This window comes from Mus musculus, chromosome 6, assembly GCF_000001635.26.
Source record: "Mus musculus strain C57BL/6J chromosome 6, GRCm38.p6 C57BL/6J".
Classification (NCBI taxonomy): Eukaryota; Metazoa; Chordata; class Mammalia; order Rodentia; family Muridae; genus Mus; species Mus musculus.
This window is the reverse complement of record NC_000072.6, coordinates 85,853,811-85,871,244: the sequence shown is the minus strand read 5'-3', so window position 1 is coordinate 85,871,244 and position 17,434 is coordinate 85,853,811. Positions and strand designations below refer to the sequence as shown.

Sequence of the window (17,434 nt, the reverse complement as noted above, 5' to 3'; positions counted from 1 at the left end):
TATGCCTTTCATCTGGGATTAAAGGTGTGGTGGAACACACCTTTAATCTGGGCTACACCTTTTGCTGGAGACAATATAAGGACATTGGAAGAAGGGAGTCTAGCTCTTGCTCTTGCTCCTGCTCCTTCGCCTGCTTGCTGCGTGAGACTGAGTAACTGCTAGATCCTTGGACTTCCATTCACAGCTGTGACTGAACGATTGTTGGGAATTGAGCTGCCGACTGTAAGTCATCAATAAATTCCTTTATTATCTAGAGACTATCCATAAGTTCTGTGACTCTAGAGAACCCTGACTAATACACCTGCTAACTAACGAATGGAAGGGTCCAAATCCGGTTCCAATCTGGGGAAGGGGCTCGGTTTGTGTTTTTTCACGAGATGAAGATGGAGCTCGGTGGCTGCCCGAGAGATTAATTCGTCAGTTGAACACAGATCCTGAATCTTCTTGTAAGTATCACTCTGGAGACTAAAATTACTCTTTTGCTTAGAATTCAGCTGGGAACTCAGGCTCCCAGAAAAGCTGTTTTCTTGCTACTCTCTAAGCCAGCTCCCCCACAGGAAGCTGGAGACTGAGCTTTAGCTTTACAATTTGCAACTGAATAAAGTACCTGGACTTCCCCAAAAGAAGCTTTGCATTGCTACTTTCTCATTGTCTAGATCTTGTTTTTTCAAGCAGGTTAATCAACATCCTCCAGCAAGACCTCAGAGCTTACAGGTGGCGACTGTTATTTTCATTCGAAGGACATTCCAACACGTTTTGTGGCTTTTAGGTCTGATTTGAGATTTAGATTTACTACGAGGGCTAGAAAAGCAGATATTTCTATACTAGAAGAGATATTCTGATAAACGGGCTTAGTCCCTTAGCTGGCCTCTGGTTTTCCACCCTTGCTGTTACTGCAAGGTCCCCTTAGTTCCTCAGGTTGTGGGAATAACAGAGATGAGGAGGATGAGTTCCAGCTCCTATTTTAGCCACAAATCATAGTGTTACTAATGACATAATTCTTGTCTAGGCCTTGCTAATTCTGAGGTTGACAATTCTCCTTTAGGAACTGCACAGTACTCAGAACTGTGCATACTAGTTCGTGATCATATGAATACAGTATGGGTACCACTTGGTGCAGAGATTTACTGCAGGAGAAGGTCCAGCTTGACCATTTCTGGGTTCCCTGTGAGATACACCCGGTTTGGATTGAGGTTGGTATCTATTTCCAGTTACAACCAAAAATATCTTTCTAAGGCTCTGCCTCCCCTCCACAAAAGATACCAAGAGCCACAGGTGTGGGTCATGACAGCATCCAACAGGAGGAATCGGATCAATTTCCACCCAAGCCAAGATTAAAAGCCCACTCATCTACGGATGAGAAAATCTTTTGATCACCTCAGTTAAGCGTGGCTTTATTAAACTTAATTAATAGCTAACTACTCAGGTATTCAGTAAAAAAATTTCAACTAGGAAATTACCTATTCAGTACTAATTAACATTATAAAGTCAGAGCCTACAGCTCAGGGCTATTCTGTTAGTTGTTTACTAGGACAGAAAGGACAGTCTTATCCAGATACGGTTTACCATAAAAAAAGTTAGGAAATCCCATGGAGACAGGTTTTTTTCTTTAGCCCTAAAAATTCAGGCAGAACTATTAAACATAGATAAATTTTTTGCCTCAGGCCAGCCTTTTCTTATTTTTATTAACAACAGGGAGGAGATGTAACCTCCCCCAGCCCCTCAGCCTGAAACCTGTTTGCTCAGGGGTGGAGCTTGCCGCTCAATCATTCTGCCACGCCCACTGCTGGAACCTGCCGCTTTGCTGTTCCGGAGCCATACACGTGGTCACCCTGCTACTGGACCCCAGGATTATTTGGCGTGAATCGGGCCCCTCCCCCTCCTTCATAACTGAGTGTCAGAATAGTAAAATTGAGCTTTGATCAGGATGACTGTCTTAGCTGCATCTTTCTCTCACGCTGCCTAGCCCCTCTTCTCTTCCAGGTTTCCAAGATGCCTTTCCAGACTAGCAGACATGTGATCTGCTGGCCGGAAACAACACCCTCCCATGTCATATTTCAGCTCTTGACCCTTGGTTTATGATTGTCCAGGAGTCAGCCAATAAAGTGCCAGACCAGATCTGCACCCTAGAGGTTCACCAGGCTCTGGTAGGTTTTACTGGATGTCATCGGAGGCAAAGGCCATCCTGGACATTTGGATCTGTCATATTAGGTGAGAGGACAGAAAAATGAAACTTGGTTCTCTGTAGGTCTGGAGTCCCAGAGCCTTCTTGAAGACCCTTGAGTGGAGAGTTTTTGCATTGATCCTTTGCTTTTCTGTAGACTGAATCATTCCAGTTGCTGGAAAGAGGATTTGTTGAAACTTGGACCTGGGAACACAGGAGTTTTCAACTCTGGGCCCTGAAGAGGAAACAGAAGATCTCAGAACAGCACATCTTTCCACAGTGTAGAACCTCAGTTCCCAAAGGTCAGAGAACTTGTCATTAGAGGAGGAGGGTGACAGGGAGGGCTCTACACATAGCTTCCTTTATTAAATCTTCAAAGCCTCCTAGAAACCAGATGCTGTTTTACCCTGGTCTCTAGGGGAAGACACACGGGCTCAGAGAGGTCATCGGACATGTCCCAGGGACACATAGCTAGAAAAGGGAGGAAGTGGGGTCATTAGTGAGGATGGCTTGACACTTCTCTCAGTAGTAGTGTCAACAGAGGCACACCTGTGAGTGGAGTCTCCCTGGCTTCTGAGAGTCTGGGAGGAAATTGGGGGGCTGACCTGGTTTCCTCTATTTCCTGCAGGGCTCAGGGAAGTTATGCAAGAAGGTCTGGATGTCCCTTGTGATCACTGATACTTGAGAGCCAGAAGTCTCCCCATGGCTGCTTATCACATCCGACAGTACCAGGAGAAGGACCACAAAAGGGTCCTGGAATTGTTCTCCAGCGGCATGAAGGAGCTTATTCCTGCTGCCATCCGACAGATGCTGACACTGCCTCATTCTCTCTTGCTCTTACCTGGAGTGCCTGTGACCATAGTATTGATGTCTGCCTCCTGGCTCCTGGCCACATTATACAGCTTCCTCTTTCTCCTTTGCCTGTGGCTTATTTTCTGGATTTCTTGCAGAAATTATGTGGCTAAAAGTTTGCAGGCAGATCTTGCTGACATCACCAAGTCTTACCTGAATGCACATGGCTCCTTCTGGGTGGCTGAGTCTGGAGACCAGGTAGTTGGCATGGTGGGTGCTCAGCCAGTCAAGGACCCTCCATTAGGGAAGAAGCAGATGCAGCTCTTTCGCCTGTCTGTGTCCTCACAGCATCGAGGACAGGGAATAGCAAAGGCACTGGTCAGAACTGTCCTCCAGTTTGCTCGGGACCAGGGTTACAGTGATGTTGTCCTTGAGACTGGCAGTGTGCAACATAGTGCTCAGGCTCTCTACCAGGCCATGGGCTTCCAGAAGACAGGCCAGTACTTTGTCAGTATAAGCAAGAAGTTAATGGGTCTTTCTATTCTTCAATTCTCTTACTCTCTCCCTTTTGCTTCAGGACCAGGGTATAGTGGGAAATATTTAAAAAAAGGTCCCATTCCATGCTAGCACCAGGTACTCTCTGGCCCCAGTGGTCTCACTGCCTCCATGGCTTGTCCTATGTAGCAACTGCCCATCTTGAGGATCTCTTGCTGGGGATTGTAACCTGGTAAAATCAAAAGTCTAGAGGCTTGTGATTTATCAGTCAGATTTAAATTAATAAATTCTCAACCCACAAAATGTCCCCACAATGAATTCAAAACTCAATTGAAATAAACTGAGGCTACACACCTAGATGGGGCAAACATACCCTATTTATTATTTAATCATCTATCCAATAAATTCCCAATATATATGGCTCCCAGGACTGTGTGCTTCTGGCTTCTCATCCTCTCCTATAGTTTTGATTTTGTCTCCTGCCCTGTGTCTCTTCTTCTCTCTAATATTTCCTGTTACACAAAGGATGTGATCCTTTTTTGATTTGTGTGTCCAGAAGGCTTCAGTTCACTCTGCTCTAGGAACAAGCCACTCCTGGCAGTTTCCCAGTACCAATCCCAAGGGCTCCCTTTGCACTCCTTTCAGATGCAGCCATGCTGGTGGTGACCTGTGGGTGTTGGCTCCATTCTGCCTTTTTAAGTATCTCTCTTTCGTCTTTCTAGTGCCATGATAAGATAGCACAAAACCCAACTGAGTCCATCCTGCACACAGTTCACTTAGGAATCTGTTAGCTGTCAGTATCAGCTAGGTGGTCTCAAGACTTCAAGGCAAGCAACCTTGCTGAGCTGAAGTTCCAGCAGCTCACAGGATTTAAATCTAAGACTTGTGTAGAAATGGAGCCTCCACTGGTAGAGGCACAGCACAGATCAGGGTGGCTGCACTGAGAGCACTGGAGCAACGAAGCCTGTAACTTACACCTAAGCCACCTCTGTGCAGAGGGAGGAAGGGGACCTCTGATGCAGTGAGAGTAACTTTGAATGGCCTCTCCTGGTGGAATGATCCCTCCTGGCCTCTTGGTCCCAGTCTTATGGGAAAGCACAATTAAATGCATGAAATGTACTTGGGGATTCATGAAGATGAAATGGGATCAGGAATTGTATGAATATGTCACCCTAGGGAAAATGCCTGGACCAACTGGCACTCGAGTAGGTTGGACATCAGTGGGCTTCCAGTGCTCCTGGATTTCCTCTGTAAAAAGTTAAAATGGCAGTTCAGGAGTTGGAACAGCACTGTAGAGTGGAGAAAGGCAGTCTCAGAACTAATAAAGTTGTTGGCTGAAGATGACCCTGCTAGGCATAAGAGACTTCCAGAATTGTTAAGGAAAGGCCCAGAGGGACATCAAATCACAGATGTGGTTTCCACTGCTTTTGGTTGCATGTTGGAACTGGAGAACTCCTTGCTGAGGACATGACCTGTTTGGTTTCAGGACACAGAAGAATCAACAGAGAGTGACCTGGAACAGCCTTGTGTGCTCGCTGGGTTTCTAGTGCCAAGAGGCTCGATCCAGGCTGCTGAGGGACAATTGTAGAGACAGTCTTGCTCCCTGTGCTGTGTTGTTACTTGCCGGGAAGATGTATGTTGTAGTGTTATAGTGGCATTGTTATGTTTGCACACACATACTTTCTGATTAAGGCCTCCATAGGTGGATATTCCCATTGATTATTCTAAATCAAGACAAAATTATGTGATGTGCAGGCCACAGGCCATAGTAAGAAGACTAGTACTATTGTTTTAGTTTTTATTAAGCAGATATAAACTTTTATCAGCTTGCCTTCATTTCTTTTTATGCCCAATGACTGCTGTACCAGCATCACTTGTAAAGGGAGCCTTTTTCACAGTGAGAGGTAGTCACTCCAGAGACTCATAATTTCCCTGATTGCTGAGCATAACTGACTGATCCTTTGATATAATCCGATATTGGGTCATAAATGGAAGAAAATGGATATACACAAACACACACACACACACACACACACATCACCTGCTCCAAGGCTTGGAAGAGTTATGGAAGCGGATGCATAAAGATTTAAGATCTGGAGTGGGTGGGATACCCTGTATCTCTCTGGTCTGAATTGAAACTTCCCCTTTTAGGGGGCTGACAGAGGCCCAGGAGACTCTGGAGAGCGTTCCTCTCTGATGTCACCCAGGCAGTAAACATTTATCAGCAGAGAGAAGCCTCTTAGGAACCCCAGGGTTGGAGGTTTGTAAGTCATTACCAATGCAATGGCCATACTGCCTGGGCAACCCGTGCTCCTGTAAGTAATCCCTCAGCTGTGCTCCTGTGCTCCAATAAACTGTTTCATCAAACTTGACTCGGGTGGATCTGTGTTTGGTTGCTTGGTTACTTAGTTGCTTGGGTCTGTCATAGTGCCTGGATGATGAGAATAGATGTTCATTCACATTCCCAGGGAAAGTCAGACACAAAACACCCAAAACCAGATGGTTTTACTCATTTTGTACCCACTTGGGAGGGAAGCCAAATGACAGGAACAGAAAGGCCAAGCAAGTCCAGGGTGGAAAGACTGCCAAAGTGGGCAATCAGCATGTCCTTGGCACCTGGGCGAGCTGTGTGACCCTTCACCTCCTTACTGGAATCTCTCCTGCTCAGGGACTTGGCTCCTGGACACAGCCTTAGCACTCTGCTGGACCTCCTTGCCAATGCCCCGCTCCTTCCTCTACAGGCATAGGAGCAGCCCAGCGACAGCAAAAATTGCTGGCAGCATCCAAACATGCCACACTAATAGCCATTGACATCCTCCCACTCTCTCCCCCCCCCCCCGCCATTATCATTACAATCTCAGCAACTGCACTTTCAGCTAAGAGGAAAGGGTGACCCTTTGTCCTTTGTATTCTGTCTGTCATGGAGAGTTATTTCTATGCCTCATGTCATGTGTTCCCCTCAAGGGTAACACTAGCTGCCATGTTACCTGATGAATAGAAGGGGGAACATGGAGCTTTTTACACCAGAAAGACCAGTACCAGCACATAAATGTCCACCCTAACACAGGGTCTTATCCAAGTGCCATTTACCCATCTCCAGGAGGAAGGGAGCAAACATTCATCAGTGGCCTAGTACCAATTCTTCATAAGTTAGTAGTGCTTCCCCATCTCCTCCTGAAGGATGCAAAGACAGAGCCCATGCTGTGCTGATGGCTGCCTGTATCTGTGGATGGGATTGGCATCACTCAGTCAGCGCGGCTAATACAAGAAGGAAGATGCACTGGAGTTGGGACGTCTACACAATAAATAGGAAATTGTGCCAGGAGCTCTGAGCCAAGCTGCTCAGAGTTAACCTGGGAAAATGGAGGTGGCCAGAGTTTCAGGAGACAGAAACAGGAAGCAGTGTCTGCTGGGGATGCTTGGGATTTGATAAATATGGTTATGCACAACACTTTTGCTGGAGCAATGGCCACTAAGTCTTACAGTGTAACCATCGGTTAAGCTCATGTTGTATACCTTTCATCTAAAAAAAAAAAAAAAAAGACAAAGGAAAGAGAATTGTTTGGAAAAGAATAAACTCAAATGCTCAAATGCTGATTTCCAAGGTTAGAAAGAGCAAACTGTGGGTGGAGTTTTTGTAATAATGGAGTGACTGTGGCCAGAGCCAGTGGCTGGACCACTTTGACTCTGACTGAACTAATGAACTAATGAATTTTACTGTGGGTTACTTCCAGGAATGCCGGTGAGAGGGTACTTACAGGAGCAGAAGTGACTCACAAACAGGCATTACAACAGGTTGGAGACTGTCCTTTCCAAGTGACTCTTGTCTAAACCTCTTCCAGCCAGCTTGGCTGGTTCGTGCTTTTTCCAGGCAATTTGTCTGGTCTTGTTTTTTGTTTGTTTGTTTGTTTGTTTTGAAGCTTGGCTTGTCTAAGCATCATTTTGAAGCTTTATTGCTCATTCTAGGCGGGGAGGTGCCTACTGAATCTGGTCATTTTCAGGGACTTCCTGAAGCTAATGTGAGTTGTTCACTTTCCTGCTTAAGGAGCTTCCCTGCCGGATGGAATGTTTTGATTTCAGAGGAAGTTTTTACATGACATAGTTTGTACATGGGTGCTTGCCTATATCTATGTATGTACTCCATGTGTCCCTGGTACTATGGAGGTTAGAAGATGTCAGATCCTCTATAACTAGAGTTAAAGATGGTTATGAGCCACCATGTGGGTGCTGGGAACTGAAACCATGTCTTCTGAAAGAACAACACATGCTCTTATCCACTCAGCTGACTCTCCAACCCCAAGGAAGATTTTAAGGATCATGGGGAGGGCTACACAGAGTTAGTGAAACAGATGTTCTTAACCTCAAATAGTTAAATCTATGAAGTCCAAGTTCAGCAATCAGAACATGGCTACTCCCACCTTGAACCAACAGTCCCTGGCAGGTAGCCTGGCAGAGTCGCTCACTACAGTGTGTGGCTTTGGTCCAGTCTTTGTTGATTATTTCTTGCTTTAGGGTATACATCCTTGAACTCTTTCCTTCAGAGCAACCAGATAACCATATTAATTTGTTTGGTTACGAATCAAGGACAATTACTGGACTAATTTGGGCAGCTTGTATAACACCTGCCTGGAGTTGACTAAACAATCATTTTTTGGTTGATTGATCATTTACAAAATGTATCACATTTATTTACTTTGTGTGTATGGTGCCTGTAAAATAGTCCACATGAAATAGTTATTGACAACCAAACTGACTGAGCAAGTTACAAGTGTTGAGTCTTTTTTTTTTTTTAATTGACAGCCAGACCAAGAATGAATACATTCCTTTGAAAAGCTTCTTGGTGCTCAAGTTCTGGCTTGGAGTGAGATAAAACCATAATTACTTCAGTACTCGGGAGTGAAAGGAACATAATGAGAGAGTTAGAACAGCTGAGTAACACTTGGTTCCTTCTCAAGGCTCTACGCTATCTTTCAAATACTACTGAATACATTTGGACCTTGGTTAAGGTCACAGACAGTCCTTGAAGCATTGCCAAGGCAGAGGTGGCTGTTGGACGGTGGAAAGCAGAGAAGTGACCAAGCAGATATAAAACAGTTAGAACAGAATGGCATTACCTCAATTGTTTCACCTGTGTGCAAAGGTGGGCATGTACAGGCCAGAGAACATCTTACTGATTGGCCTGGGTTGTATGTCTTAACACTCACTGCAGGGTGATATAACTGAACTTCTCGAAGTCACCTGGGTTTAGTCCCTAGTGGTGGCAACTGATTTGCAACTGACTTTTTTGGGGGAGATATGTTTCTTCACAAGCATCAGGACATCAACAACAGACCAAGAGAAGGAGAAGGAGAAGGAGAAGGAGAAGGAGAAGGAGAAGGAGAAGGAGAAGGGGAAGGAGGAGATCTCTAAGATCTCTTCAAAGAAGAAGAGAAAGAGAAAAAAGAAAATCCATGTAACACCGTTGTCTTGGTCAAGGTACTCTTATAAAAGAAAGCACTTAATAGGGGTCTTGCTTGCAGTTTCAGAGAAGTCATTATCTTCATGTCAAAGAGCATGGTGGCATGCATGAGCATGCTGGTATGCATGACACTGGAGCAGTACCTAGGAGCTACATCCTGGTCCTCAGGCAGAGGCAAGGACTCCTATTGCATGAGCTTTTGAAACCTCAAAGTACATCTCCAGTAACATACTTCCTCCAACAAATACATACTTCCTAATCCTTTCAAATAGTGCCATTCCCTGGTGACCAAGCATTCAAATCTGTGCGCCTATGGGGGCCAGTCTCTTTCAAACCACCTCAAGTACCATCAGGGAAAATCAGGGAGTTGCCTGGGGTTTCTTAAGGTGCCCACATCAGCACAAGGAAAGAATTATAAAACCTGTGTCATTGGAAGTCCCTGAACAACAGGCAGTTAGCTCCATCACTCCCAACAACCATGGACTGCTTATGTAGCCCAGGAGAGGGGCTCACAGGCCGTGTTATGTTTTGAGGGTTTCCAAAGTCATGTGAGCCTTCTTTCTCTTTAGGATATGTCTCAATCTGGAGGACACAGCTATGCAGTACACTGCTTCTATATGAGACTTTAGATCCCAGAGCGCATCAGAGACCTCCACCTCCAACAGCTCCTCTGTTCCTACACCCTGGAACCTCCCTAGGAAGCCCTGGCCTTGGTGGCTAAGAAGTGACAGCAGAGCAGGACCTCACTACATAATACCATTATCCTAAGGGACCCACAGTTGAGAATGAAACTGGATCCACAATTCACAAGGCAAAGGATGTCTGGACATGGACCGAGAGATGTCTGGTAAGGATAAAGGGGCATTGTTGTTTGCCATCTGGGCAAAGTGGAGCCAAGATAAATAGGTTCCATGGTGCTCTGGTCCAGCCGTGAATGCCAACAGTGTTATAGCTCTTAGAAGAGAAGCAAGAAAGTTTGGGTGGCTCATGCAGGACCAGTAGCTGAGGTCCCAGCCTCTCAATAGGGACAGCTACTGCTGCAGCTCCAGCACCAGAAGCAGAAGCAGCAGTGGTAGTGGCATCGGCAGCGAGTCCAATGTCCAGTGATGAATGCTTTGGGAGAAAGAACTCTTCCCCAAGTGTTACAGCTCAGTAAAAACAGCCATTCTCCAAAGATCTTCAGTGAAATAACTTGTGCACTTTATTCCATGTGGACAGGGACTTTATGAACATTGAGGAGTGGGGTGGGATATAGGGTTAACTGTTTCCTATGGGCTCAGTTTGAGATGTTAGTGGTGATTTCTTTGCATGGGGGAGGACTCCAGGTGTTTTCTCTATGTGACTGACTGCGCATGCTCCTCTCAGTGGAGTGCTGTGGTTACTTGTTCCAGAGCAGGTACAGAAATGGGTAGGGAACAGCTCAACTCCTGCGGCTCTCAAGTCTCTGGGATTCCCTGGGGTCTGAGTCACTCAATCTTACCAGGTCTTCTGTCTGATGGCATGGTCCACTTGCCCCACACCTCCTCCTATTTGTTTTATGAAGGAGAGGTTTCCTTGGGGTAACTGTCTCCTGTGTTGGGAACAGTTTGATATTGAAGCAAGACCTGGAGAGTAGTGATCTTTGCAATGCTACTCATCTGCTGTTTTAGAAATCGGATAAGTCAGGGTGCCAGAAGAAGCAGGGATCCAGTGACTTCTCCAGAGGAGAAGCCAAGCTACCAAGGGGTTTGAGTACCATAGGGTAGGGGTATTGGGAGCACGAGTGCCCAGAGATCTCGCTGGAGATCTTTGAGCATTTATATATCTTGTTCTACCAGCCTGGATTCATTGACATAGAAGCAACATTGTTCCCCCAGCAAAACACATGTCCCTCCCTGTTCAGCAGTCAGTAAGTTCGGGGCCCTCTGGTTTTGGAGAACAACTCCTGCTAAGGAGGCTGTTTGGTGTTGAAGACACACAAAGCTGTCTGCAGTGGAAGTCATTGTCTGGTCCTGGAAGTCACTGTCCAGATGGTGTGTTTGGGTGAGGGCTGTTCCAGCAGTCCCTGTGGTGCCCAGTGAGACAGCGAGTTCAATGAGCAGAGGGATGAAGATCTCTCTTGTCTTTCAGTCTCCTCCTAGCTATAAGGTGAGTTCTTGAGGTTCATAGAGATAAACCCAGAGAACAATCATTATGGAGAGGCAGAAACCTTGAAGGGGGGGTTAGTGCAGGAACCAGTAGTGACTTTGCACCAGAAAAGAGCAGGGGGGTTAGCACATATAGGTTTGGTGATGGCGATGTAACAGTAACGTGTAGGATGCTGTCTTGAGGAGGGTCCTACAAGGCAAAAGGGAGGGGTAGATCAAAGAGAGGAGACTGTCTTGTTCTTTCTGTGTGGGTAAGGGTCCACGGAGTTCATGAAGGAAAATGTCAGTCAGAACAGCTGCCAACAGCGTTCAGGAAAGGGAAGCACAGAAAAAGTGTTGGGAGGAGTTGTGGTGAGTGGTTAAGGGAAGGAAGTACTGTAGCCGGGAGAGGGTGGCCTGGAGTTCCTTCTGAGATTGATTTTCCTGTTGAAGAATATTAACATGGGTAAAGAGACTGATTTGGAGACAAAGACAAGCTGGTGAGAGACAAGTTGGTTGACTAAGGTGTATTTGGCATAGTCATTAGGGTAGAGCTGACCCATGACTTCCATTTACCAACATTTGTCCCAGGGATTTCAGATGGAAAGTTGAAAATGAGTTTCAAGGTTGGTGAGCATGGGTGCTACCATGGCTGGTGGATTCAGTTCTACAACTCCAATATCAGCAGCCTCCATATGTGGAGGCCTACTGGGAAGCATTCACTTGTGTTTCAGCAAGGAAAGGAAAGCAGAGTAAAGAGCTGGGGTAGTGGGGATGAAATTAGGGTGTAGGGGGATTTCAATCTTGGTCCAACATCCTTCAAGTGGGCAATCGTGGGTTCCTATGCCCCTTGTAGACCTTTCTAGAGAAGAATCACCAGTGGTGAGTGTTGGGAAGGTTATAGAGCGGCTAGGCAGAACCAGAGTTGTATGAAGAGTGACAAAACACCCAAGAAAATAGAGGAGAGGAGAGCTTGTGGAGGGCACATGGCCTGGACTGCAGTCACCAGGTCATGGATGTCCTTCTAGAAGATCTTGTTGTTTCTTTGGGGTGGGGGTCTCCTCTGCCTCCTTTGTCTCCTCTGTCCTTGATCTGTTAGGGAGAGGAGAGCAGTGTTCTTGGTTGGTAGGGTGGTGTCAGACATCTCTGGCAGGAACTCATATAGGCCAAGACTGATCCTGTGAGAAACACAAACAAAACCCCTTCCAGTTGTAAGGAGTGAGTCTGGTCCCTTCCAAATCCCATCCAAGGGATGGTGCCATCATACTAGGGTAGAAGGGGTTATTTCTGGTGTGTGCCAATGGAGGGAGATAGGAGGGTGTTTGGTGCTCTTGTAGATGTTAAGTATATTTACGGTAGTCAGAGCTGTCTTAATTGTACATTAAGGGGATAGGTTGGGGAATGTGGGTTGTGGGAAAACTCAGCTAATCAAGGTCACCATGACTGGGTAGCCTCTGGATTCAGCACAATATGGAGGACTCCCTTCATCAGCAGGGCTTCTCTTTCTCTGACCTTGTCTGGGGAGTTTTAAGGCCCTACACTTGCTGCTACCTGAGGAATGTCACCTAGCCTCAGTTAGTTCATAGGATCAATTTCTTTCCACCTGAGAAAACTTGTTCAGCCAGCACCTGAGATTCCTGAAATGTTTCCCCATGCTGATGAGGCATTCCAAGTACCCAAGCTCCCAGCCAATGACCTTTGCACATCCTGGATGTCCCTACCCTAAATCCCCCAAAACTTTATAAGCCTTGACTCACCCTAAGTAAAGTTGATCTGCTTAGTGACAGCTGGTTCCAGTGTGGTCTTTCACCATGCATACTCACAGGGATTCCAACCCCCCTGTTCAACATCTCTGCTCCCACTGCCCTGATGGATTGTATTGGCCAATGATCCATGAGAGCTGAGAGACCCACAATGGGCAACATCAATTTATCATAGGGCACTGGGTTTGAGAGCTCATGGGTTGTTACCCATAGTTGGTACCAAAGCTGAGGGAATGCACAAGAGTAGTATGTTTTTATTATCCTTTGGAGTTGAGGGTTAGCAAGCCTGAAGCCCCTTGATATTTGTGTGTGTGTATGAGCAAATAGAATTGGTCTGTTTGTTTGATGGAGGCTATAATTGTTCCTGTAGATGCAGTTTGATCAGTGAACACATTTCCCTTGGATGTTGGACCTGGCAGAGGGCTGTGAGATCTGACATGCTGGACATAGAAGGGAGAGTCTCTTTCCTGTAAAAGGGTGGAAACCTGTATGAGTAGAAGGGAAAGTGAGTTGGCATCTAATTTAACAAAGGATTTGGATAGCCAGGGGAGCAAATTGGCAGCATGTACATTGTCTGAAAAGAGGTGAAAGGGCCTATTGACTTACCATAGGGCTAAATGGACAGCATATAGTTCTTTATATTGGGAGGGGTGATGGGGTAGCTCTTTGAATCATACAATGGGGCTGGGGGTTCATCCTCAGTAGTATATTATCACTGCAGCGCCCCTCTCTCCCCTAATGGTAAATATTGAGGGGTTCCAATTATGGGCTTTCTTGAAAAGAATCTGGGGGCAACCATTGCAAAAGAGGGAGGGTAGAAACCCATTTTTCATTAGGGTAATAGTTGTCAATTTGCTCTGGGAATCCTATTAAGCTGATAGCAAAGTGGGAGTGATTTTTAGGTAGACATTGAATATTAGAAATGGAAAAGGGGTGACAGAGGTACCAGGTACATTTAGAATATACTATAATGCTAGTATCTAGACACATGCTTATAAAGTTGGCCTCTTCTCCCATCAAGATGGACACCCTACTTTAAAAATCCCACTGGGCAAGTGTTCCTGATAGCCAAGAACATGTGCCTCACTGGGGCTCTGGGAGGAAGAAGACCAACATCCTTTTTAAATAGTCTCCTTTCATCAATTCCACTCTCAGACCAAAGGAGAGCAACTGTGGGCCAGCTTCTCACTGACCTGTCCATCCCTACTGCAGGGAGAGGACACCTGCTATAGCCACTGTCCTTCAGCCAGCTCTGGACTGCTCAGCCCATGCTGTGATCCAAGTTGGACCAAGTCTGGGGCTCTGCTGAGAGAAATCCAGACGCCACCTACCCAGGACTCATCTCTTCCCACCCCATCCAGCCCAAGGTCTTAGAGACAATCTCCTAACCAGTGTCTGAGATGCCTGTGAGCCTGCAGGGGTCCCTCTTTCAGAGCCTTCTCAGGGCAGCTGAGTCTGCCCTAGGCTAGACCCTCCAAACCTCTGAGTCACAACATCCCTTTTCACTTTGTCGGTGGATTACCTCAGCGACTTTGTGACAGTGATGTGGAGTTGAGTATCACAAGGACAGGCAGGAGTCACACTGAGGATGCTCTAAAGCCAGCATGCTGTGACTTTGAGCCTCAACGGGATGAGCAGAAGTTTGAAGTCACCAAGGCTGCCTGTTCTGGACAGGAAGGGAGGGAAGGTTTGGGGAACCTGGACAGCTGGGAATAGACCCTGTCCTCAAGGAGGCCCCAGACAAAGCACCACTCCCTTCCTCCATCTTCCAATCTCTCCCAGGCCTCCCACCTCATCCCCAGTGCCAAACCCTGGCTATGGCAGTACAGAGACCCAGTCTCCAGGGCAGAGGGTGAGAGGAGGGTAACTGCTGACCTCGGCATGAAGGGCTGTGAAGGCATCTAGGACAGTCAGTTGTGATGCATCTAAATTCTGTCCCCAGAGCAACTGACCCTGAAGGCCATGCTTTACTCTCTAGGGTGACTGAACAGAGCTGCAGCAAAGCCAAGAAAAACAGAACAACAAAGCCAGAGTGGCCATGAGCCAGCCCAGCTCAAGGCTGCTGAGCACACAGCTTGGGATGGGGTAAGTAGGAGGTTGGCAGCAGGAGGCCATCACACAGCCTGTGAGCACTGGGTTCTCCTAAAATGCAGCTGGAGGCTTAGGGTTAGCTGGGCTCTGAATGGTAGATGGAGTGTGCCAAAGCCACCTCCTCCATACTGACACAAAGCCTTGCTTGTCTTTCCCAATCCTGGAGTGCAAGAGTGACTACTGGTTTACACAGCCCCTCCTCCACCTTATCCCTGCTGGCTTCTTATCCAAATACATGTGACCCACGAAAACATCTCTCTCTTTGTCTCTCTGTCTCTGTCTCTCTCTCTCTCTCTGTCTCTCTCTCTCTCTCTCTGCCTCTCTCTCTCTCTCTCTCTCTCTCTCTCTGTGTGTGTGTGTCTGTCTCTATCTCTGTCTCTGTCTCTTGGTCTCTCCTTTCTTCCTTCCTTCTCTTTCAAATAAATTAAAATAGAAGTTCTGGGTGTGGTGGCTCATGTCTATAATCCCACCACTTGATTAGTTTGTGGGTATGTGTAGGTACTTCTTTGGGAAGTGGGCTACCATAGCACTGAAGGCCACTAGGCAAAGTCATTGCCTCCTAGCCAAAAGAATGGACATATGCCAGTATCTGCCATCTCAAGAGTTACCACAGGGGTTGGAGAGATGGTTCCATGGTTAAGTGCACTGGCTGCTCTTCCAACAGAATCAGGTTCAATTCTAAGTCCCACAAGGCGGCTCACAACTATCTATAACTCTAGTTCTTGAGAATGTGATAGCTTCTCTGGCCGCTGTGGATGCAGGTACACAGAAGCCGCCATACACATACTAGTACTAAAAGTACAACGGTTTCTTTATAAAAGAATCTGTTTGTCTCTTTGTGGTCCTGGCCAGTGCCTAAGTACACTTTGTTTCCCCAAGGATTTATTTATTTATTATTATATGTAAGTACACTGTAGCTGTCTTCAGACACACCAGAAGAGAGCATCAGATCTCATTACAGATGGTTGTGAGCCACCAGGTGGTTGCTGGGATTTGAACTCAGGACCTTCAGAAGAGCAGCCAGTGCTCGTACCTGCTGAGCCATCTCTCCAGCCCCTAAGTATACTTTGGCTGGTCCTCTGAGTTTGCTTGCTTTTCCCATGAAGCCCCAGAACCATGTGTTTTTCTTGTCTGCCATGTGGCTGGCCTCCATCTCAGGTTAATCCAAATGGCACATCTGACTTCATTTCTCTTAAGCTTCTAACTACAAAGCTCTAATAAACTTGTCTCTAAAACTCTAAAATGTGGTCCATGCATTTGAGTCTGAATTTTTAGACAATCACCCAGAAGCCCTTGCTAGAGCTGCCTTTTGTCATTCTCAAGTTTTCTAGACCCTTAGCTCCTCAAGCTAAGAAAGTCTCTGTTGTTCTCAACACCACCACATTCCTTTATGGATTACATTTAATCTGTAGGTTTGGGGGAAAAAAAAAATCTTTTTTTTTTTTTTTTTTTTTTTGAGGCAGTCTCTTGCTACATATCCCAGAGTGGCCTCAAACTCTCCATCTTCCTTTGCCTTGGCCCCCTGAGTCCCAGGTGTCTTCCACCATGCCTAATTAAAAAAATTTTTTTAAGTAAACAGAACGAGTGGGTTCCTCCCTCCATGTATCCTGGGGCTAAACACTAAACAGTGCACACAAAGCATGGAGTTCAGGAAGCCCGCGGGAAAGGTGACAAGGTGCTGAGGCTCAGGGACTTTGCTCCATACTCCTTACCACATCCCACTGCCACACTTCTCGGCCATTTGGGAGGTTAATGAAGCAGTATCTGTCACCAGCACTTTGCTTCCCCAGAGCTTCTACCCGGTGCTCCACTTTTGATCCTGGAGCCCAGGCTGGGAAGCCTCCATCAGGCTGAGCACCACTGTGAGCCCTGTGAGCTTTGGAGACTGCTTGTCGCTGTGTGGCCGGGTACTCACCAGAGAAAAATGCTCAGAAGTGTATTCAAGCCAACAGAAAGCATTTGCCAGACAGACTGGGTGTTCAAGATACCAGTGTAGCCCTGAGCCATTCTCAAGATGAACTTCTAAGCACAAAAGCCATGTTCTGGGTTAACTTACTTTAATTATCGAGAACAGTTAACTACGCACGTTAAAAAGCAAGGTTAGTGCATTTTAAGACTTTCCCAGAACTATGGACTTGGATGGATTAGGCTTTTATTTAGTTTTGGCAGCTGGTGTTGTCTCCATGCTGAGTGTTGCAGCCTACATGGAGCGTTCATTATGGAGTCAATTGTGCTAAGGTCTTGGGGCCCGACTAAGATCTGGGGCCCTTTACATTCCTGACTGGTCTTAGTGAGTGAGTCAGATTATGAACTCATCCTGTTTTCAAGAGGGATAGTTGGTCCTAAGGATCAGACAGTCAGTGTTGATGGTAGATTTGTTTGCCACAGACCAAGAGAATAGAGACTGGTATCAATTATTTGATTTCTGTTTGTGGTGGGGAGGGGTTAGCCAAGGCAATATTTTTTTAATTACTTTGATCATAGTTGCTTGTTCTAACTTCCCATTGGGTCCATTCATTTAAAAGCAAAGATAGGTTGACTAGCCTCTGCCAATGAGAAGCTGAAG

General features: G+C 46.3%; 1 protein-coding gene and 1 long non-coding RNA gene across 2 annotated transcripts; one reads left to right on the top strand and one right to left on the bottom strand.

The window, feature by feature from the left end:
• Positions 1-2,107: 2,107 nt before the first annotated feature.
• Positions 2,108-5,823, top strand: Nat8f2 (N-acetyltransferase 8 (GCN5-related) family member 2). Its single transcript, NM_053096.3, has 3 exons — positions 2,108-2,211; positions 2,322-2,466; positions 2,793-5,823. Exon 3 carries the CDS (start codon positions 2,867-2,869, stop codon positions 3,581-3,583), a length of 717 nt encoding a protein of 238 aa, NP_444326.2. The 5' UTR covers positions 2,108-2,211; positions 2,322-2,466; positions 2,793-2,866; the 3' UTR covers positions 3,584-5,823.
• A 4,288-nt stretch (positions 5,824-10,111) lies between these two features.
• On the bottom strand, positions 10,112-14,913 carry Gm38847. Its single transcript, XR_869210.3, has 3 exons — positions 14,653-14,913; positions 14,300-14,443; positions 10,112-12,192 (listed from the first exon to the last, which is right to left on the bottom strand). It is a non-coding gene; the product is annotated as a predicted gene, 38847 (long non-coding RNA).
• Positions 14,914-17,434: the final 2,521 nt, after the last annotated feature.

Coding starts and splice junctions, on each gene's coding strand:
- Nat8f2 (NM_053096.3), top strand. CDS start 2,867: ATGGCTGCTTATCACATCCGACAGTACCAGGAGAAGGACCACAAAAGG.